The sequence below is a fragment of the Typopeltis vanoorti genome, chromosome 4, assembly GCF_054136105.1.
Source record: "Typopeltis vanoorti isolate ZY-2024b chromosome 4, IOZ_Tvanoo_1.0, whole genome shotgun sequence".
In the NCBI taxonomy this organism is placed as follows: domain Eukaryota; kingdom Metazoa; phylum Arthropoda; class Arachnida; order Uropygi; family Thelyphonidae; genus Typopeltis; species Typopeltis vanoorti.
Genome location: NC_143552.1, coordinates 10,437,062 through 10,460,145, shown reverse-complemented (window position 1 = coordinate 10,460,145; position 23,084 = coordinate 10,437,062). Strand labels below are relative to the sequence as shown.

At 35.1% G+C, this 23,084-nt stretch overlaps 1 protein-coding gene across 1 annotated transcript in view; it reads left to right on the top strand.

Annotated features, from left to right (window-relative positions):
• The first annotated feature begins 446 nt into the window (after positions 1–446).
• The window catches only part of MED17 (mediator complex subunit 17), a 183,886-nt gene continuing 161,248 nt past the window's right edge, over positions 447–23,084 (top strand). Inside the window, exons 1-3 of the mRNA XM_090391000.1 lie at positions 447–560; positions 3,767–3,943; positions 22,117–22,252. Of these exons, the coding sequence (XP_090247126.1) occupies positions 454–560; positions 3,767–3,943; positions 22,117–22,252 (420 nt within the window). The 5' untranslated portion in view covers positions 447–453. The remainder of the gene's footprint in view (positions 561–3,766; positions 3,944–22,116; positions 22,253–23,084) is intronic.

Genomic DNA, 23,084 nt, shown 5'->3' with positions numbered 1-23,084 from the left:
TCAAAACAGACAAACCGGCCAGTAGAACACACGCAATTTACAGACAAGAATACTTGGAAGCATTGGGGTAACCGCTTTATCCTCGTATTACGGTTAAGAATTCCAAGAGTACTTGGAAGGCTCTGGGTGCTTAAGTGCCTGTTATAGCCACTGATGGATAGTAAAGCGAAGCTATTTCTGAATATTTATTGTTGTGCACAGTTTTAATTATTAATTTAATTATTAAATTTTAATTTTAATTTTAATTTATTTCTGATTAGAATCAGAAATAAATTATGTAAACAGATTGCTTATTTTTTGAGAACACTTCAAAAACGCCATAAACATGCAAGTATTAATCCTTTCTGTGATACACATGATTATCACCACATTCGTATATCGGCAATGTTAGTAAACTGTAATTTCTTCCACAGTTCTGTTTCTCTTAAACTCGACTTCAGATGTCGCAGTCGTATGTTGTATAGAATTGAAATGGCGCTTTCTGTGAACGTGAGTGTTGAAGCTACTCAAGAATATCAAGTCCAAGAAATTACTTACGATGGCCAGGAGATATATTCGCAGTAAGTGTTTGGTGCTGAATTTTTAAAGGCCAGAAACAAAATTATGGTATAACTATGATTGATCTCATTTCAGTGACACGCGGCGGCTAATACATTATTAATACGTTATTCATGAAGTGATTGCTGCGATTACACCGAAATTTGAATACTTACAAAAACATGTCGTGAAATTTCAGTTTTTGTGTCAATCTAGGCATTTGCAAGAGCAGGAGGATCCACCATTATATATAACAATAACTTAACTCTTCTTGATGGAATTTAATAAAAGTTGCCATTTTGGATGTACGGTGGAAAGTTTCCACTTTTAATTTTGAAGTTCATCCGTTTTGTTTTTATTGGCAAAAGGATTTGAACCGGTAATGATAATTTCACGCCAGCTGGATAGGAGTGAATGAAATTCTTCATTTAGAATATTCTGAAATTTGCTGAGTCTTTTCAGCTTTACCATTTAAGTCCACATTTCATGATAAACTAGATGCGTGCATATTATTATTATTATTATATGACACCTCCAAGTAGACGAGAGACTCATCGAGGGAGGACACCTACTTTACAATTCTCCATCTGACAATCTACCAACTACAGCAAACTGTCATCTATGCCAACACCATCTACTGCCCACCACCACTAGTATTTTCACAGACAATCACATATCTCCATGCCCACGATGGGATTTGAACCCCCAGCCTTTTGGCTGGAGAGCAGATACACTAACTACTCGGCCAACCAGGCCGGCATTGTTGGGGAGCTTCCATTTTTCAGTTGGTATCGATGATGGCCATTGTCAAAAACAAGTTCATCTAGGATGAGGTGAACTTTATGTTGTTTAATTCTCTCTCCATGTGAAACTGATGCCATTTAGTGCCTTGCATAAGAATTTGAAGAGGAGAGAAATTGGTAGTGCATAAGAGGTGGTCAAGGGGTGCTTGAAGAAAGCAGTATCAGAATGTATACCCAGAATCAGAAGGATAAATCAGGTAGAAGTTAAATTATGAATAGCTTCATTAAGCAGGAGTTGCCGACAAGAAAAAATTGTGGAGGGAGTATAAAGTAAAAGGTGATCAGCATGCCCATGAGCAGTATAAGACACAGGTAAACTAGCTGATGAGGCCAAATCTTAAAAAGTTCTTTCACTGTATGTCAAGTAAAAGGAGCAATGAATATGGAAAGATGACTTTAAAATGTGCTGATGGTGGAGAGGTAACAGAATCAAACCTAATAGTTGAATTATTGATTGAGCATTTTGCAGGGGCATACCATCTACTTGGTGATGTTGCAGTGCCAGATTTTGCATCTTCGATGTAAACACAACAATGTGATTAGTATATCGGCCCATGTATTATGAGAATTTGCAAGAAAATTATCAGCTGCTCTGACCAAACTATTTAAGTGGAAAGAAGGCAAAATAGTCCTACTGCATAAAGGAGGATTCAGGGTGGAAGTAGCAAATTATATGCCAAGCAACATGTCTGCTGTGGTGGTTAAGGTATTGGAGAACTTAGTGAAAGAAAGTATTCAGGACTCAGTAGATAGGAATATGATACTCAATAAGGGACAACATGGTTGTGTAAAGGGTAAGTCTGTTTGCAGGTCTTACTTTTTATAATAGTAATAATGGCATTGAATAAGGGGAGTGGCTACTCAGTGATATTTCTAGACTTTGCAGTGATATTTGACAGGATTCCACATAAAATTTCTTGCATATTTAAATGAGAGGGTAGCTGATGGACAGATAACACACAATAATCTTTGGAGGAATTGAGTCCAGGAGAAGTCAGGTGACCAGTTGTCTATCACAGAGCTCAGTGCTTGGTCCTGTGTTGCTTAATTTGTACATCAGTGATATAGGAATTGATTTGATTTGATGAGAAATATTCATTTTGCAGGTGATGCAAAACTGGTAATTATGATGGTAAATGAAGATAATTTTGAGATCCTGCAGGATGACTTAAATAGACTAGCAGCATGGGAAAAGGTAAATGGCTGCCAGTTTAATGTGGCTAAGTGTAAGGTGATGCACTTTGGGAAGAAGTCAAAAGCTGTGTACTATGTTGGTAGGCCTGAACTGCAGGAAACCATTATGTCCAGGGACTTGGGGCATGATTGTGGACAGGATGTTGAAGTTTAGATGGCATATTGGAAGGGTGGCGAAAGTGCACATCAGATTGTGTTTGTTGAAGAACAAGCAGGGATAGAGAAGTTAATGTTCCCCTATATAAGGCTGCATTTGGACTGCTGCGTGCAGATCTGGACACCCAGATTCTGTGCAGATGAAGAGGAGATGGAGAGGATCCAGAAGCAAGTGGCAAAGATTGTTTCGGGTCTATGGAATACTCCTTGAGAGCAGTGGTGTAGCTAGAGCTTTTGCCGCCCCTCTCAATACACACCAAAAATACTACAAAAAGTCAAAACAATGTATAGGGAAATAAATTAAAACACTGTTTATTTTTGAAGTAAAACTTTAATTTCAACATTCTAAAATGCTATTTTTCTTGCTTTTCTGTTAGCAAAATCGTCAATGACATTGGTGAAGTCTATTTCATAGTAATGTAGGTAATTCTTAATCAATTTTATAGAAAAACTCCTTTCACAACTAGCAACACTTACAGCAATTGTGAGGAAAATTCGCAGTAGTATTACGATATTTGGAAATGAGTTCTCTAGACTGTATTTTACAATTAACTGCAAAAATTCAAAAAGGTTCAAAGTGCCACCTGGGGCAGACTGTCCCATCCACCTCTCCCTAGCTACGCCCTGTTATATATATGAGAGAATATATTGACTGTCTGTGGGCTTCAGTATGAATTACTAAAGGAGTTTTATAGGATTGACACTGAAGACTTTTTTTCCAGTACGTGACAGGCAATAACTCCTTTAGCATTCTGTTTTACAAAATCATCATAGAATATAGTAATGTAATTATCTGATATCATTGAACCTTTATCTGCTCTTCCATCTTGCTCTCTTTACTCTTGAAAAATAGCAGTCTTTCTTAAATATGACCTTTATAACCATACATCTAAATGATACAATATTATTAGATGATATTCTATCATTTTAGATGATACAATACACCATAATATTCTGATTTTACCAAGTGATGCAACTTAGAGTGTGACTGGCACTATTGTCCAACTGAGATATATAAATTAAAGAATTAATTTTTTAATTCTTTAATTTATATATATTTTTTAATTTATTTATAGGCCACTTTCTATGTCAGAAAACCTTACTAAACTTGCACAGAAAATTGATTTTCGTAAAGTGAGTGATGATAATTCAGAATTAGCAGGTGTCACAGATGGAATTGAAGGAGACCATAAAGAATTAGTGCTGTTCCAGCCTTCACTATGGCCTTGGGATTCTGTCCGTAATAAGATAAGGTTTGTATGTGAACATTTCCTTAGTAATGCTAAATATGTAGTTTTTTTTTTTTTAATCTCCACTTCATATGTGATAGGTTACAGTTCCTATAATATAAGTGTCCTGTATTGGCAAGTGCATAAGAAGAAATATATTGATGTGTTTCTTCATTGGTTGTAGGTCATAGTTATTACTATTATTATGGGCGACTCCAGGGAGTCTTTAGACTCATCGAGGGAGGCCGTAAACATTATGTCCATACAACTATAGACATTCTCACAGTATCTGTCATACCTTGCCTTGAACAAAAGTTGTTGCAGTGAACAGTGTGAGGGTTCAAAAAAAAGTCAGGAACCAGATGGTGATGAAAAATTAGTTATGTAAGCTTGAAGCTGAATTACATATGAATATTAAATAGCTGTTGCTTGTATTTTATATGCTTAAAGGAAACTGGAGGAATTATTATGACCAATTTGGAAGAAAATTGCCTATGAGAATTTGTAGAGAGGAGAACAAGAAGCAAATTAAACGTCTATATGGTTAGAGTGAGTTCGTTACATAAAGATCAACTATAGTAGATTGCCCTTTCTTGCATATTTCTGATAGTACAAAAAAAAGCATACAGCATTTTTAGGAAGGATTTTGATGTGCCACTGTAAATGTGAGAATATTCTGAAGATAAACTGAGTTGGACGATATTCAGAGATTTGACAAGCATAATGTTATAAATGTGAAGTGAAGTCATTAGCCTCTATATATGAGTTGTCCAGTTGCAGAATTACTTCACACGCAAACTTGGTTTGCTTACATTTGGATAAAGGATTAAACCAAGAATATAATTTCTTGGCATCTTTAATTTATAATATAACCAAGTGGGGAAACTTTCAAAAAGCATCATGTTAGGTTTTATAGATGTATATATAACAACCTTAGTATATTTTATGTAGCACTCCTAAGTAATCTTCCTTATGGCCACTATCAAACACATAGAATGCACCTGAGTATTTTAGCTAAAAGTAGAACCATTGATAAATATTTAAAGATTATAGCAGAAGGAAAGACCTGCTCTCAGGAATTATAGGTAAAGTGAATGGAGTTGTCTATGCTGTTTTTGATTTTTATGGTACAAAGACGTCAAAAGCTCATACTGTGCCAGGACACAGGTTACAGCAGTACATATGGTAAATGGTTAGTAGGACGATCACAAACATCCATGCTTTTGGTGGGATTCGAACCTGCAGCCTCTTGGCTGGAGAGCAGATACTAACTGATCTGTGGAGAATGTGAAATGATTTTAAATTCCTTATGGATGATTGCTATTTTCTAAGCATTTGGTTGATCCTAAAGAACAATGACTTATGGAGAGTGGAAGAGAATCTTTATTGTGTGTGTGTTGTTGTTGTTGTCTGTTTTGAACAGGCAACTGTCCTCAAAGATTTATGGAGAGCGAGTGAGTATATATATGGCACCAAAGATTGAGGCGTTCCTGTTGGTTATAAGCTTTGGATTCAATATTATTTGGTTTGATTGCCATTTAATTGATATAACATAAGGCTGATGGATATTTATAGCCTTATTGTTAGATCTAATGGCCAATTGTTCTGGTTATGTGTAGTTTTATTTCATTATTTCTGAAATCAAGTATGAAAGCTTTTTATTTCTTGATACATGAGTATATGATGCAATGCTATTTCAGTGTGGTGAGGAAAACAGTAGACTACGTTCTAGTAATCAAATATATCATTTTTATCTTTGAATAATTGATATTCTGAAAATTATGCTAATTTCTCGTTAGTTCTAAATGCCACTTTATAATTCGTATGTTTTAAAATGCATTTAGAATGGTATTTTTTCTAATTGTACACAATATTGTATACAATTGTACACCTTGTTTATGCCTGTATGCATGATATGTGTACTTTCATTTTGCTCCAAGCATTTCAGAACTTCATATTCTGAAATAGTTGTTCATAGATGAAATAGTTGTTGCTATTACTGTTTAACTGTGTTTTTATTCATTGTTGGGAGAAAAACACAGTCAAGAAATAATAGCAACAAATTACAAGGACACACACACACTTATAGTGATTAGTGTTGCAACCAGCTGAGGTACCCCCCCCCCTCCCTGCACACACACACACAACTGACATTTCTTGTTAGCGCAAAATGGAGGAAACCCTAAGGAAAAATTGGTATAAGCGAATTTAGTTTGTACTATACTTGCCTACATTCCCTTATTTATCAGTCCTGATGAGCAAATTCATATTTGATAAACACGTTTTAGGAAGACTAACTGCATTTAGGTAAAAGTGGTATGGCAGTATATTTACGTGAGATAATGCATTATGGGAAAAGTTTTTCCCCTTGTTTTTTTTTTAATTCATACATCTATTTTTTTTCTACAAGGTTGGGGTTGGATCAGGTAGTGTTTTTTAATACATATTTTGGTCATTTATAATATCCAATATTTTGAATGTTAATAATTACTTCTAGATTACCTTATAGCAGTGCTTTTCAAACTTTTCATGTTGGTGACACACCTTTTAGACAAACATAATTTCATGGCACAGTAATTCAGTCTGATGTGCCTCTCATGGGTCACATGGCCAGATCAGATATAGTTTAAGTATATGCTTTTACCATTGTATTTTGTATAACTTTTAGAAGGTTTATTAAAAAATCTCTTCCTGTTCATCCGATACCAGGTTAATAAAAATTCACTATTTATAGTAAGTGATTAATCACTTACTCCTAGTGAGGTAAAATGGCGCTTTAATTTGTTTGGTACCATACTTTTATTTGCAAGTATCATCCTACAAACTAAACACTGGGGACAAAGATGGTTTTCATTACCAGAAAATGTGAACCCCAATTTCATATAATCTTTATTGTATAAACAAGGCATGGAAAATTTTCCTTTACACTTCTTCCGTATTAATGCAGACCGTTCAACAGCTGATTCCTGCATAGTTTCTATGGTCGATACATTTTGTTCATCACAAACATCGTCACCTTCAGCTTTTCTTTTATTAATTAGAAAGGTATCCATTTTATGGGTAATTCAACACCAATTTGATAAATAAAAGTGTGCGAATTTATTGTAAAGCTTTAAGAGTAACTAAATATAAAATAAAAGCACCAGCTTTTCGTTTATTCACTTGCAGTTAGAATAAGCATCAATAATAACATTTGTATGAATAAGTGGGGTGCTTTATTTTTATTGATCGAACAATAATAAAACCGAGCAACTACTACGTGATAAAACCACAGGGATGAATTCAGCTGCATTTATTCTTCATTATTGATCGAAATATATTGATATGAAATATTCTTAAAGGTCAAAAATAATCCGAAGATAGTTTGTATATATAATTTTGAAAGTGAAATTTAAATTCTAGAACGTAAAACATCTTGCAATTACATTCTATTTAAAGTAAAGTATTTTTGGGACTCCTTAGTGCTGCTGTGCACAATTTAGCTTCTGTTTACATTTACTGTCACTCATACTTGAATGAACTATAGAAAACCCCAACGAAAATGAAACTGATGGTGATGGTTGCATGCAAGTTGGTATAGACTCAAGGAGGGGGTTCCGAGCGGTTGACCAAATATCTTCTTTAACAGCGCTAACTAAAAGTCGTACCAGTACTTTGCAAAATGGATTCCGCTGTGGAAATTTTCAGCGATTATTCTGTTCAACACTATATGTTTGCATGACACACCTTCACACTGCAGCCGACACACTAACGTGTTGTCGTGACACACACAGTTTGGAAAGCTCTGCCTTATAGACTCACATTGGCAAGTACAGGTATACCGAACTGAAGAAATAAAACAGATCTTACTTCTTACAGTATCTGTAGACTGTTCTGCTCTTCTTTCTTCTATTCTTACATCCCAGTGTATTAGAGCAGTTTGACGGCAAGGGAGTGTTGCTTTCCTTTCTAACTAGTTCCCAGTAACTATTAAAAGAGGCAAGCCCAATTATCCTGAGCTGGCAGCCCCACCACCAGCACACTTACCATCATGTTAGTAACTGGATATAGAGAAACATTATTTTCAAGTCTCAAAGAAATCTAAACTAAGTGGAAAACCTAATAAATGACCACAAATTGGAAAATGTTAAGAAACTTTGGAAAAAAGAAAGATGTGGTGAAATATGCCACATGGAATATTAGAAACATAACATATAAAGTAGAATTTGCTAATCTCGTTGGCCGAGCAGTTAGCAGATCTGCTCTCCATCCAACAGGCTGCAGATTTTAATCCTGTGGGCATAGATGTTTGTAATTGTTTTCAGGTGGGAAACAAATTTTATCATCCTGTGTGAGGCCACTGTCCCGCTTGTTGGAGGCCCACGTGCTTTGAAAAACTTCAATGTTTGCTCTCTAGAGCAGGATTTCTAGATTATGCAAAATATAAATACAGTAAAACCCTTTTTTACACTTTTCAGGGGACTGATGGGAAAAAGTGCAAATAGATGACTTACTGCTAGTATGTGAGTCTACATACTAGATTTACAAAATTTAATAACTGAAAATAAATGAATTTACAATGTACTTACATTTATCTATTTAAAAAAATCTTTAATTGTTGATTGTTTTTGCTTTTCGTTTTTTTTTTTTTTTTTTTTTTTGACTTAGCGCAAGATTGCTTTGCATTGATTTCAATGCTTGACCTGTTTTTTTACTATCGCGTTCAAAGTGGACACAGAGAGTCCAAGATCTTATGCTAAATGCACACGTGTTCCGGCATGCCAATTTACACGTCGTAGAATTGGCATCGTTTCTTCTACCGAAATACATTTTCTGTCTTTTTTCTCCATTTTACTAACATGGATAATCCACCACTGCAACTTGAAAGCAACTTTCACACGCTAAATTATGTTGCAGAAATTCTGCAATATCAATTCGTACTGTGATTGAAAAATCACGGTATCTCTCATCACTACAGTTCTGCTGCATGCGTGCAAGTCACCGTGATGGCGGAAATGAAACTACAGCCGAAAGCAGTGCCACCTGAGAACAGAAATGCGCAGATTTCTGCTGAAATCGATTCGAAAATCGTATTGCCACCGAGAAAAAAACACATCACGGGAAATAACGTCCACATCAAGTTGTTAATGGCGGGAAAACAATACATCGTGAGAATAGGCCTTAAGACGGGACCCACAGAAAATGACGTAAATGGCAGGAAAACATAAATTGCAGGAACATAAAAACGGGGTTTTACTGTAAAAGCTATAAAAAATAAATATATCAAATCAGTAAAAATAGGGCAAAAAAATCCTTATCCTGCCCCCACATTACAAATGTACTGTAGGTTTACAAATAAATCTTTCATGGATAGGAACCACATAAAATATATATATATATATTTGGATAAAATTTTAAATGAGGAAAAAAAAATATGTATAGTGATTTAGAATAGGGGCCCTAATCACGCATGTGTGCACAATCAGACCTATCATTTGCACAAAGGGAACAAAGATGCCAGCTTCGAAGACAACTCGAAGAAAAATGTCAAAACAGTAACAACAACTGGATCATCGACTACAGACAAGATAAACTGGTGAAAAAACCAAGTGATGCCACTAGCAGCCACCAAGGAGACCAACATACAGGCACCGCATAGGAAATGTGCAAGACCCATGCTGTCCAACATACGACACAAAACCCTACACATCCCCTTCACCAACATCCATGGCTTTAACTCCAACTTGAATAGTGTCCACTACCACCTACAGTTTACCAAACCCCACCTACTCTTCCTGGCAGAAACACAAATCTCACCTCCCAGCAACACCACTTATCTCAACCTTCCAAACCACTCGCTCTTCAACAACTTTCGTCCCAAGGGTGGTGTCTGCGCATACATCCGCTCTGACATACCTTGCCAGAGAGCACCCAACCTAGAATCACCCAACTTTGACCTCCTTTGTTTGAAAATATCCCTTCCCCACTCAGTCCAATTCATCTGCTGTCTCTATCACTCCTCCAACACAACCAACCACCCTGAGTTCTAATTTCCTCTCCCTAAAAATCAACTTTCTCCAATCTCACTCCAATCGACCAGAATACCAGATAACCTAAACCACTCCCCAAACATCCTAGATTCCTCACCAATGACCCCTCCAAATACACAGTGAAAGTAGTGATTCCCCTGGGCAATTCTGACCGCAACCTAGTGCTCATCTCCTTCCCCATGCAACAACGTTTACACAGACACTCTCACACAAGAGTTTTTTGGCACTATAACAGTGCCAAGTGGGGCAGCCTCTGCAACTTTTATGCCACATTCCCATGGTTGGACTATTGCTTCCGGCCTTCCAACCCAAACATATGCCGAGCTTATTACCAAAGTAATTCTCACCAGCATGAATACATGCACTCCACACAGCACTGAACTGCCATTCCCTAACAAAACCCTGGTTCTCCAAAAGATGTGCCAAGGCTGTAGAGATGAAAAACACCAGACATACCACAACTGGCTGAAATCAAGAACCCCATCCTCCTTCAAAGCTTACACCGAAGCCCGTAATAAATGCAAAAAAACAATCAACACTTCCAAAATAGAGTTCAAAAGAGCAAAAAGCAGGAAACTAGCAGCCTGTCCAAACGGCAGCCGAGCCTTTTGGTCTCTCACCAAAGCAATTGGCCGTAATTTCTGTCCAACACTATTCCCACCCCTATCGCACCCCGATGGCTCTACTGCATCATCACCCACAGAAAAAGCCAATCTTCTAGCCTCATACTTTGCTTCAAATGCATGCATAACTGACAATGGCAAAATGTCCCTCAACCATTCCAGACACCCAACATACAATGCCCCCCATATCCTTTTGCCAGGATGAGGTCCGAAAAATACTGTCCAAATTAGACACAAAAAAGTCTCCTGACCCCTATCCTATGTCACCTATATATACTCTCCTACTCCACTGGAATCTATCCCACAAACTGGAAATTGACCTATATTCAGCCCATCCCCAAGAAGGGTGACAAGTCACTGCCATCCAATTCTGTCCTGTCTCGCTTACCTCAGTCCTGTCAAAGGTAATGGAAATAATCATCAATTCCCAACTCCTGCACTATCTTGAAGACACTCACCAAATAAATGACAGCCAGTATGGATTCTGCCACTGCCGATCAACAGGAGATCTTCTCACATACGTCACCCATCTCTGGACAAAAGCTATGGAGAGGTTTGGCGAATCTCAAGTGGTTGCACTAGATATCTTCAAAGCCTTTGACCAGGTCTGGCATAAAGGCCTACTAAGCAAACTACCATCATTCGGTCTGACCCAGGGCTTCTGTAGGTGAATCACCAGTTTTCTGTCTGGACGCGCACTCTGTGTGATGGGGAGAGCTCCCTATCCTCTCGCCACTCAATTAATGCTGGGTCCCACAAGGTTCTGTCCTCTCACCAACCCTCTTCCTGCTATATATATCAATGACCTACTGCAATTGACCTCCAACCGAATACACAGTTTTGCAGACGACAGCACACTACACTCTTCGCTTGCATTTGATAAGCCTTACCCTACACAACTCACCTCAACCTACAGAACATCAACCACCGCGATCCTCAACTCCGATCTTCAAGTCATCCTCCATATAACCTCATAAATTTTAATGCCAATAAAACCCAGTTCTGTACTATTTCTCTTAAAAAATATCCATTTTTTTTCCCAATATCCTTTTTAATGATACCCAAATCTCCAGACAGTTTGAGATCTCACTCCTTGGAATCACCCTCACATCAAACCTCTCCTGGCATAAACATATCTCAAACATTGCATCCTCAGCCTTAAAAAAACTAGGATTTCTCTTTCGCTCAAGACGTTACTTCACTCCCGAACAGTTATTAACATTATACAAGTCACAAATCCGCCCAACTATTGAATACTGCTCTCAGATATGGGGTGGGGCCCCATAAAGCTCTCTGAAAATGCTCGCCTCAATACAGAGGAGAGCAATTAGACTTATCAAGGATCCATCCCTTACCAACTCCCTCTCCCCCTCTCTCACATAGACATATGGTCTCTGCAGTATGTATATTCTACAAATATTTCCATGGGAAATGCTCATCGGAAATATCATCAATAATTCCTTCGCTCAGTACTAAACTCATTGGAATAAGTACAGCTGCTGCACAACATTCCTTCACAGTTCACCTAGAAACAAACAGAACAAGTTTCTTTTCTTCTTCCTTCATCTCCACAACTGCTGCACTGTGGAACAGCCTCCCACCTACTGTGTTTCCCAAGGAATACAATTTAAAGTCATTAAAATCAAATGTAAACAAAGTTCTCTTTGTTTCTACTGTAAACAAAGTAATGTACTATAGGTTGACCAACCAACCTCCTGTGTATGGGCTCAACATAAAAAAAAAGCCAAAAATCTGGAAGATCATTATTTTGATATCTTCAGCAAGTATCACTGCATCCATACAGGGTACCAGTTTGGACTGTAGGAGCGCACTATTATAACCAGTCTGTGTCTACCTTCCTGCCTGCATGTGCTCAATCTGTCTCTTTGTGTGCCCATTAAGGTGCCTTGGTGACCAAAGCAAATTATTGGCTGGGTATAATCTGATTAGCTAAATAAATACAGTTAATAATAGCTTTAGATGTTCTGTTTTATTCCACTAGGTATCAATACGGCAGACTTAGGCATGACATTTATTTAGAAACTATATATGCTGCTCTGGAATAAAATATTTCAGGATCATTTTAATATACTTTATGAAATTAACACATCCTGATAAGAGCAGTACGAATTTGTGGTGATGGTGTAGAAATAGTTAACATGTTGGTTAAAAAATTGCATAGCCCAAATGGGAGGATAGGAGTTAAATTGTACAGAAATAATTCACTTTAGCTGTTCAGAATTTTCTGAAGACATCCTTTGATGTAGCTTCTCTATGTACTAACATTGAATTTTTTGTTGTGTTAGTATGTTAATAAATTTACTGTGCAAGTGACGCATGTAGTGAAGCCTTAGCAGGCACTGGTGATTTCAGTTACTCCCTCAGAACCTGAATTAACTTTATATTTTATTGTACCGAAAGAGGAAATTATCAAATTGAAAAAAAAATGAATAATGTAGGTTCTTTCAGATTGGGATATGTATTGATCTTGAAAGATTATTAGGATGTTGATGTACTTTCAAAAATAAACTCCATTGGAAAAGCAAATATATTATACAAGGAACCTAGTCTTGTCAAGTGTTAAATAATAAAGTGCATTTTATTATTTTAAAAACCATCTCTTTTACCTTAATGGGTGACTCAGTGGCCTTTCATGGCCAAGTAACTTGGCTCTTCTAGAAACAAAATTAACACTGATAGGACAGATAAACTTATCTGGAATACTTTAAAACAAAAGGTTTATTTTCATTAATAATAAAGTAATGTGCAATTTATTGACATATTGTTCTTATTTCTAATAATTAGGATAATGGGATTATTGAGAAGCTAACTTTGTATGAAACAACTGTGAAGATCTTAATCTTCTGGATACTACTCTTGTTTTTACTGAATAGAATTTTAAATATTTCAGACAGAAGCAATTAAAATTCAAGACAAATTTATCTTGTTTTCTGAAAAATGTAGAGGGGTGTACAAAAACACAAACTATGCACTATTCTTATTTCAAAAAGTTTGAAATGGAAAATCGTAGATAATTAGTATGTCCTATCCTTTCTGTGTATTGTATCATCAGTTATTTTTGTTATAGTTATAAAGATGTCAGTTAAATAAAGTAATTTCCTGTCTGAAATTTTGCTATTGGTGCTTTATATAGTTTTTTTTTTAATTAACATTCTAACTACCTTCATAAGTCAAAAGACACATTGCAGGAGAACCTCCACTGTCATGTACAAAGTTCATGTAGCTGAGCTTTAAATACATTGACCATCCACTCTTCTTTCATATGTGGCTTAATCAAAACCTTATACAATGGAATCATGATCATCTTACTTTTATATGATAATGACAAATCATTGCCATAATCCATTATGATGTCCTCACAATTTCAGTATTGCTATCCTCGAAACTTCATGTTTCTTCCTGCCAACAAATCCAGAAAACTTGTTACTTTTTTTCAGAATTTCATCACCAAATGTATAATCTTCAGAATTTCGTCACCAATGTATACTCTACATTGTATCCCTACCTACCAAATTTCAAAACTAATAGGCTTAAATATAGAGACATAAGCTGACGAAATAATGATAAAATTATTATAGAGTCATGGAATAACACTTACACATTCTGCAAATCTATCCATCCATTTCATTTGACATCAAGAGATTTCACCGTATGGGCACTCAGATGCTCGGTGATGTGCTACACCAGTCCTCGCCACGTGATCCTGTTGTATGCTTTTCTGTAGGCTTCAACTCTGAAGATCAGTCACTTAAGACACCATCCATCCATCTCATTGATGGTCTACCCCTTCCTCTCTTTTTTCCAGAACGTTACCTTCTGTCAGTGCTAGCTCTACTGACGGTGCAATACGTGTATTTGCATGGGGGGGGGGGATTGGCCTAAACTCTACGAAAAATAAATCATAAAAATCGTTTATTCCTTCTGTGTTGAAACCAGATTTCAGGATTTCGTTAGTTAAATTTTTACATAATAAAACTTCATTGTACTGAATATTTTTTAAAAATCATAATCATTTAAAATAATGTAGTATTATATTGTGTTTAATGTTGCACTGTCAGTGTTAATATCAGACAACATGGCAATAGCAGAATACCTATCTTACATTTATTTCTGATTCCATTGTTGGCCGTGAGTTGACCTTGACCTGAGGTTAAATCTCATTTAACCAATGATACCAAACGATCATTATGTGAGATAATTTGTTAAGAGTAAACCAGTTAAAGAAATGGGATCAAAATACCTAAATACAGTTGTGCAGTGATTGTTAATAATACTTTTTTGATACAGTTATTAGGATTTGGCTTTTAAAATAATTTTAACATTCCAATACTGTATTTACTCGAATATAACTCACATCCCTGATTTTACTTTTCAAAAAAAGAAATTAAAAAGTTTAAACACATTTATGTCGGGAGGTTGCAATAGTAACTCGCTCCCCACAGTAAACAACATGCCCTCCCCAAAAGCCACTGCAGATGCAAGAAAAACAAGTAGTTTTATTGTATCATTGAATAAGGTACAGAGACATTTGCAGTCTATGTAATATATTTCTCAACACATAGTGTAATTAGAGACAACTGGAATAAAAACAGCACTAACTAGTGAATTGTATGTCCCATCCCACAGAAACTATGCTATATAGACTCAAGTGAAACCATATGTTGCACTGGCAGACACAGTATCTAACTAAAAACTATTGTCCAATTTTTCAGTTACATGAAATAAGTGTTTGATTGCATTTGAAAGTTTCGATGTCATTAAGACAGATCACATAAGTGGAAGCGGCAGCAAACAACCAGCAATAAAATTCGCAGGGTTGAAACTTTGTGTGAGTTCAGCCTGCCTGCGCTGCGATGTGCAAGGGGTACACAGATGGTAAGGAGACGTTCCGTCAGAACGATAAACTGACAAAACACCACCTGGGCATGAACATATTAAAACTAAGAAATATATAGTGAATGTTGTTATGACAGTTTCAGATATTATGGAATTAGGTTGAAGAGAAGTAGCATTTCTACTCAACATCTGTCGGCTTGCCTTTGTCATTGAGTCGCACGAACTTTTGTTAATACTGCACCAGTCATATGCATGTCTTCATAGCCGCTCTATCTGTATTGGCTTACCTTTGCTGGCTTGTACTCTTGCTGCTGTCTTGCTTTTGTGCTCTGCTTTCACTTCTCATTAGTCATTCATGAAGGATTGTTCATTATGTATCTCAAGTCTTGTAAATTACTGGTAATTTTTGCTTGAGATAATGGGAAAGAAGATGATGATGTTATTTGGGTAGATGATTTTGACGATGCACACAAGGAAACTGCTCTCGAGGTCGGAAGTAGCAATAGTGAATAGGAGATTCTTGGTAAGTCATACCCATTTTCACTTTTTTCCTGAAAACTTTAGTTTCCAAAATCCCTGCATATATCTCACGCAACGATTTTCAGCTTTAATTTTGGAGAAAAAAAGTGCAAGTTATATTCGAGTGAATACAGTATGTCTGATAAAAGAAAAAAGAAAAACTACCATGTGCAGAATGTCGCAAAAAGAAATCGGAAAAAGAACGCGATATTGAGAAATAAATTATATGTTCTTAATAACGCCGATTTTTTGAAGCTTGTTGAATTAACTTCCAAATTCGATAATGCTATGTCTGAACATTTACTGAAAGTATCTCATGGATCTGCCCAACATTATCTTGGGAAAAACTTTAAAATTAATTGATTTCTCTCCTCTCTGGAGCCATAAAAAGGAAAATAATTTCTTTGGTGCAGAATGCTGGGTTACAGCATAGTTGCAGACTGTACTCCTGATGTAAGTCATATTGAACAATTAACACTAATTGTAAGATTTTGTTAATATGGATCCAGGTGATATCAATATCCATGAGCACTTTGTTGGTTTCATTCCAGTAGAAGCCACTACAGGCTCAGTTTTAACTGAATGTATTCTTAAAAAATTGTCAGATATCAATATTCCTATCGCAAACATGCATGGCCAGAGTTACAACAATGGATCAAACATGAAAGGAAAACATTCAGGAGTTCAACAGCGCATTAGGGATTTGAACTCGAGAGCTTTTTTTATACCTTGCTCTTCTCATTCTCTGAACTTAGTTGTCAATGATCCTGCTATGTCATCTAGTGAAGGGATTTCATTCTTTGAAACAGTTCATAAATTGTATGTGTTTTTCTCAGCATCAACATTCCTTTGGAGAATCCTTAAAAACATATTGCAACTCTAACTCCCAAGCCATTATGTTGGAAGTTTTTTCTAATTTATAACCATTAAGTACTACCCTCTGGGAATCTAGAATCGAAGCTGTTTGTCCTCTATGATATTATATTGACGAATTTTATGATGCATTGATAGAAATTGCTGATGACAATTCAGTGGACAAAATGGCAAGACATGAAGCTGAAACTCTTGCCCTTAAGCTCAGAGATTTTAAATTTTTATGTTGTTTGGTTATATGGTATACTATGTTTTAAATGAAATTAATGTTGCTAGTAAATTATTGCAAAGCATAAAAATGGAATTGACTACTGCCATATCTACTTTAAGAAATGTTCTTCAAAGCCTTGAGGGTATCAGAAATGATGAATCATTTCAAAAGTTCCTTGTAGATGCTACAACATTAGCTGAAAAAGTTGAAGTTGATCCTAATTTGAAGACATTTAATACTAGAGTGCATCGGCAGAAAAAGCATGATTATGAAGCAAAAGATGAGCTTTTTTCTGATCCCAAAACTAAATTTAAATTTGAGTTTTTCTTTCTTATTATTGATGTAGTAACGAGTTCTATCCACAAAAGAATTGGACAATTGGAATACTACAGTTCACATTTTTTGTTTTTGTAATATTCCTAAATTGAAATCTGAGGCAACAAGTGAGCTTTTTAAACAAATGTAAAAATCTGGAAAGTATTCTAGCACATCAAGAAAATAGAGACATTGATGCCATTGAGCTATTTAATGAATTGAGAAAAAAGATGAGCTTTTTTCTGATCCCAAAACTAAATTTAAATTTGAGTTTTTCTTTCTTATTATTGATGTAGTAACGAGTTCTATCCACAAAAGAATTGGGCAATTGGAATACTACAGTTCACATTTTTTGTTTTTGTATAATATTCCTAAATTGAAATCTGAGGCAACAAGTGAGCTTTTTAAACAAATGTAAAAATCTGGAAAGTATTCTAGCACATCAAGAAAATAGAGACATTGATGCCATTGAGCTATTTAATGAATTGAGAGTAGTTTTCTACTTAGTACCGGAAAATACGATGCCGATTGAAGTCCTATGTTGTATAGTTGCAAAATTATTTTGTAGTAAAGTTGTTGTAAAGTTATTTTAACTTTGCTCCTAATGTTGCAGTAACCTTAAGAATATTACTGTCATTACTGGTAGTTGCAAGTGGCGAGTGTAGTCTTTCAAAACTAAAGCTTATTAAAACTTATTTACATTCTACAATGGCCGAAACTTAATTGGAAGTCTTGCCATGATTTCATTTGAACACGAAATCGGTCAGAAATTAGACTACACTGGCCTTATTTGTGATTTTGCAAATAAGAAAGCAGGAAAAGTTTCATTTCAAACAGTAGGTTTACATTTTAACAGTGAAAATGTAAATCAACTTATATTAAGACATGGCATGTGCTCTAAAATCTAAAAAAATTATATTTACCATAGTTACCTGTGTTTATGATTTTGCAGTTCTTCATTCTACATAACGTGATGAACATTACTTACATATAAGTTAATAGAAATACAGTATAAAAACAATATTTTTTAGGTTGTGTTGATAGTATTTGTGATATTAATGAATTTTGGAGCAATAAAATTATTGATTTTTCAAATAAACTAACTTTTAATAATTGCCACTTTGTTATAATTTAATTAAAATTTACAGCAAGTGCATTTATTCTGCATTTGATGAGTATACTCATCTTTGCTTGATTTTAATTGCTCATGCAGATACACAGAAAAAATTCCACTTGAGAGGTTTGAGAGGCAACTGACAGCCAGTTGCCTCTCAAACCGACTGATCTATTTGCTAATCCACATCCATTTCAGTTTAGGTACGGACTTGTTTGGCACTCTATCCAAGGCCTTTCCAAAATCTAAATATCATCATCACCACCATGCTTTTCAAGGATTTAAGCCTAGAGTTTCCTGTTCCAGCCTTAGAAGTCATCATTGAATCTCTTTAGAGAAAAATCTAAATATGCCACTGCACATGCCCACTGCATTTGCACCTTGTTGTAATATACAAGAAAAGATTGCTGAAGTGCGACATATTTAACGCACCCATCTCACCGTCAGACAGGACATTACTGTTATCAACCCAATTCTGAATTTTAGCACACTAGCTTCTTCACAACTCCAGACAGATAGGTATGTCAAGGCTGCTATTGCTTACACCTTATTAACATCAAAATGACTTGATTCCTTGTATACTTCATGCTCACTCATCATCAATCCTCTGTTCACATACTCAGCTCTATGCTCTTGATGACACACATTTGAGAAATATATTAATCAATTACTAATTGAATACCACATCTCTATCCCCCACTCTGGTTACATAACTGCCATTTTGATCACTTAGCATTATCCTTTCATATTCATTCACACTTCTACTTGCCACATATATTAAAAGAAATTGCAAGTATTTTCTTGCCTGACTGCCTAGTTTCTGCACATTTGCCAACTGAGTCTCCCTCCTAGCCTGCTCTTTATATTCATTATGCAAATGATTATCATTCACTTGGTGCTAATTCCATAATATCATCTTCTTTCAGACTGATGAAGGCATTATGTTGCTGTTAAATATTTCTTGATTAGTGTCCAAACAGGTTTGCCTATGACTGTCTACCACCCAAGATGATCACTTTATGGTTGCTCTCCAACTGAAAGGAAATTCAGCGCACACCATTCACACTCACATTCTTTGATATGATCAGATATAAATCTCTTAATCCTTGTGTCTTTCATTATATACTTCCTTAAATAGTTCTAGGTTCTAGTTCTAAAATCTCATTAATTTTCCATATTTCCAATTTTTTCAATCCTGTATTACCATAATTAAAATCACTCATAATGATCACCCTTCTCTTGTTCACTAAGCCAGTTTGCCTATACATTTTTTCCACATTCCCTATCTTCTAGCAACATCCAGCTAAATAGCTAATTATTATTTCTTACCATTTGATAATTAAAAATCCCTGCTTTTCCATAATAAATCAACAGTATGCTAATTGAAGAATTTGGCTATTAAATAATGATGGATTTATAATATTCTCTTTCTGTACATTAATAGTGTTTTCTTATGATATACTTTGAAAAGTTATTTTATCTAAATGATCCATAATTATGATTATTTTAATTGAAATATATTTCTTACAGTATTTGTTCATGTTATAGCATTTTCTTCAGTTCATCAGCTGAAACTTGATGTTATGCCAGTAAATACTTCATTATTTTTTGAGTTGTCCAATTCCTCATTTTGAAATTTGCCTACATAACTGCCTACCAACCAAGAAGTTTATAATTGGTATTGAAAATGCTTATGTTACTTGAATATAACACAATATTTAGAAGAAACACACGTATAAACCACAGTGAAAATTATTTAATTGTAAATATTTCATCCTAAGTATCTTAGAACATCATCAGTACAGTATTTAAACAAAATTAGGAAAAACATACAGTTAGGGCGCATGATTACAATAGAATCTCATGAAAACGTGCATAACGTGGGAAGTAGTAAAAAAAAAAAAAAAAAAAAAAAAAAAAAACCTTAATTATTTAACACAATTTTGTATGATAATTTCCCATACTTTAGGAATAGTAAGAACGTCGTTGCGGTTTAGGTTTGGTCTGTGTAGTAGGGCTTCAGAACTTTGTATAAACGTTCATGTTTAAATAAAGTTCTATGTAAAAGTTTAGCCTTTTCCCAATGGATCTTATGGTTTGGATTTTCAATTCCGTGTTGAGAGAGGCAGATTTCTGCAGTTTAAGAAGACGAATGTGGTCTTGATGTTCCGAGATGCCTTTCTGAACAGACCTACCTGTCTGTCCAAAGTAAGATAATTTGCATGAGCATGGAATCTCATAAACACCAGGTAACATCAAGGGTGAGAATTTGTCCTTAGGAGAAGGTAATAAGTTGTAAATTTGGTTGATAGGTTTGTAAGTAGTGGCAAAATTGTATTTCTTCATAATTTTAGAAAGACGTTCTGAGATGCCTTTAAAAACAACTCAAAAAATCATCAGTCACTCCTGCATACATCAAACCCAGACAGGAAGAAGTGCATAGGATTCCCATACCTTACGTTAAAGTCAACCAAATTTACAACTTATTACCTTCTCCTAAGGACAAATTCTCACCCTTGATGTTACCTGGTGTTTATGAGATTCCATGCTCATGCAAATTATCTTGCTTTGGACAGACAGGTAGGTCTGTTCAGAAACGCATCTCGGAACATCAAGACCACATTCATCTTCTTAAACCGCAGAAATCTGGCCTCTCTCAACACAGAATTGAAAATCCAAACCATAGGATCCATTGGGAAAAGGCTAAACTTTTACATAGATCTTTATTTAAACTGAACGTTTATACAAAGAAAGTTCTGAAGCCCTACTACACAGACCAAACCTAAACTGCAATGACGTTCTTACTATTCCTAAAGTATGGGAAATTATCATACAAAATTGTGTTAAATAATTAAGTTTTTTTTTTTTTTTTTTTTGTACTACTTCCCACGTTATGCACGTTTTCATGAGATTCTATTGTAATCATGTGCCCTAACTGTATGTTTTTCCTAATTTTGTTTAAATACTGTATTGATGATGTCCTAAGATACTTAGGATGAAATATTTACAATTAAATAATTTTCACTGTGGTTTATACGTGTGTTTCTTCTAATTATGAACGCACCACAGGTTTCGTTATTTAAAAAAATAACACAATATATTTATTATTTAGCAATTCTCATCTGTTTCAGTGTTTTTCATCTCAGTAATACCAGTTATGTCCACAAGGTGCTTCTCTACTTCTGCCAGTTTGACTTCTTTTTCATTCATGCTTCTTATTTTGATGTTGATGTTAATGGTGCCTATCTCTTGGAATGAGCTGTTTATTAATGAAACAGAATTTTGACATAACTGAAAAATTGTTTCATAAAAAAAAATAAAAAATCCCTTACCCCAGTTGGTTCTGATGCCTATTGGTTGGAAAGACCTAGATTTGAATCCCATCAAGGATGTTAAGAACCTTTATTGGGATTTATCATTTGAATTTGAGTTAATCATTCATACTGAGGTGTCAAGATTTTTCAACCTGCAAAAGACAAACAAGCCTGAAGAACACAACAAATTAACAGCTATAATACACTAATAGGATTAACCACTGTTAGAGTATTAATAAATTTCAGATGAGCCATGTTACATGGCCATGACAAGCAATTCAGCCATTAAGATGCTGGGGAAGAACCTATGCTTGAATAATACTGCTTTTTTATAATTTATAGGAACATGCTAACAGAATTAACAGTTCTGGTTGATGTCTTAAATATTGCTAAAGAAAAAAGATATCTATTTCTTGATCCTGTTTCCCAAGATCCACCTGAATCAAAGCCTGTTGCTGTACTCCTGGCAAAGAAAAAGGTATGTTTAATTTGTAATAGTATTACATATTTTGGTTATAATAGCTTTGTTTTGTTTTTGAAAATTTAGCATCTAAAATTAGAGTTCTGCTTATGTGAATGAGTTCTCAAAGACAGTGTCAAAAATTCATAAAAATTTCAAATATGTACAAAATATCTGATTCTATTTTCATAGAATACTTGATTTCTAATAGAACAGTATTTAATTATAAGCATAAAGAAAACAACAATGTTTCTTGTTAAAGTAAATATTTCAAAAAGAGAGAACAATTAATTTCCTTTATATATTAAATTTATGTGAACCCCACCCATGAAAGGTTGCAAACCTATAGTACAGGGTTTCCCAAACTGTGTTCTGCAGAACACTGGTGTTCCATGAGAAGTTCTCCTGGAATTTGTCATTTTAGTTTTCTAAGCATTTTTCATGAATAAATGTTTTATAGTGGAAATATTCTGAGGAGAATAATATTCATGAATATGTCGAAAAGCTCAGACCCAGAATGCCTAATAACATCTATGTAGCAAATGTTAGTGACCAAGCTGCGTATTTTTAAACATGGAAGTATTCATGAATTATCGTTAATTTTTACACATCAAAACTTTTCAACATTTGGGAAAGGGAATACCGCTGTTTATTACCGCTCATAAAAATTGCCTGCAAGCGGATTATAACAATGGGCAGCGTATCCTGTGTTTTCAAAACTGAAGGAAATAACATCTGTGCAGCAAATGTCAGTGACCAAGCGGCATATTTTTAAACATGGAAATATTCATGAATTATCGTTAATTTTTACACATTGAAATCTTTAAACAATCGGTAAAGAGAATACCGC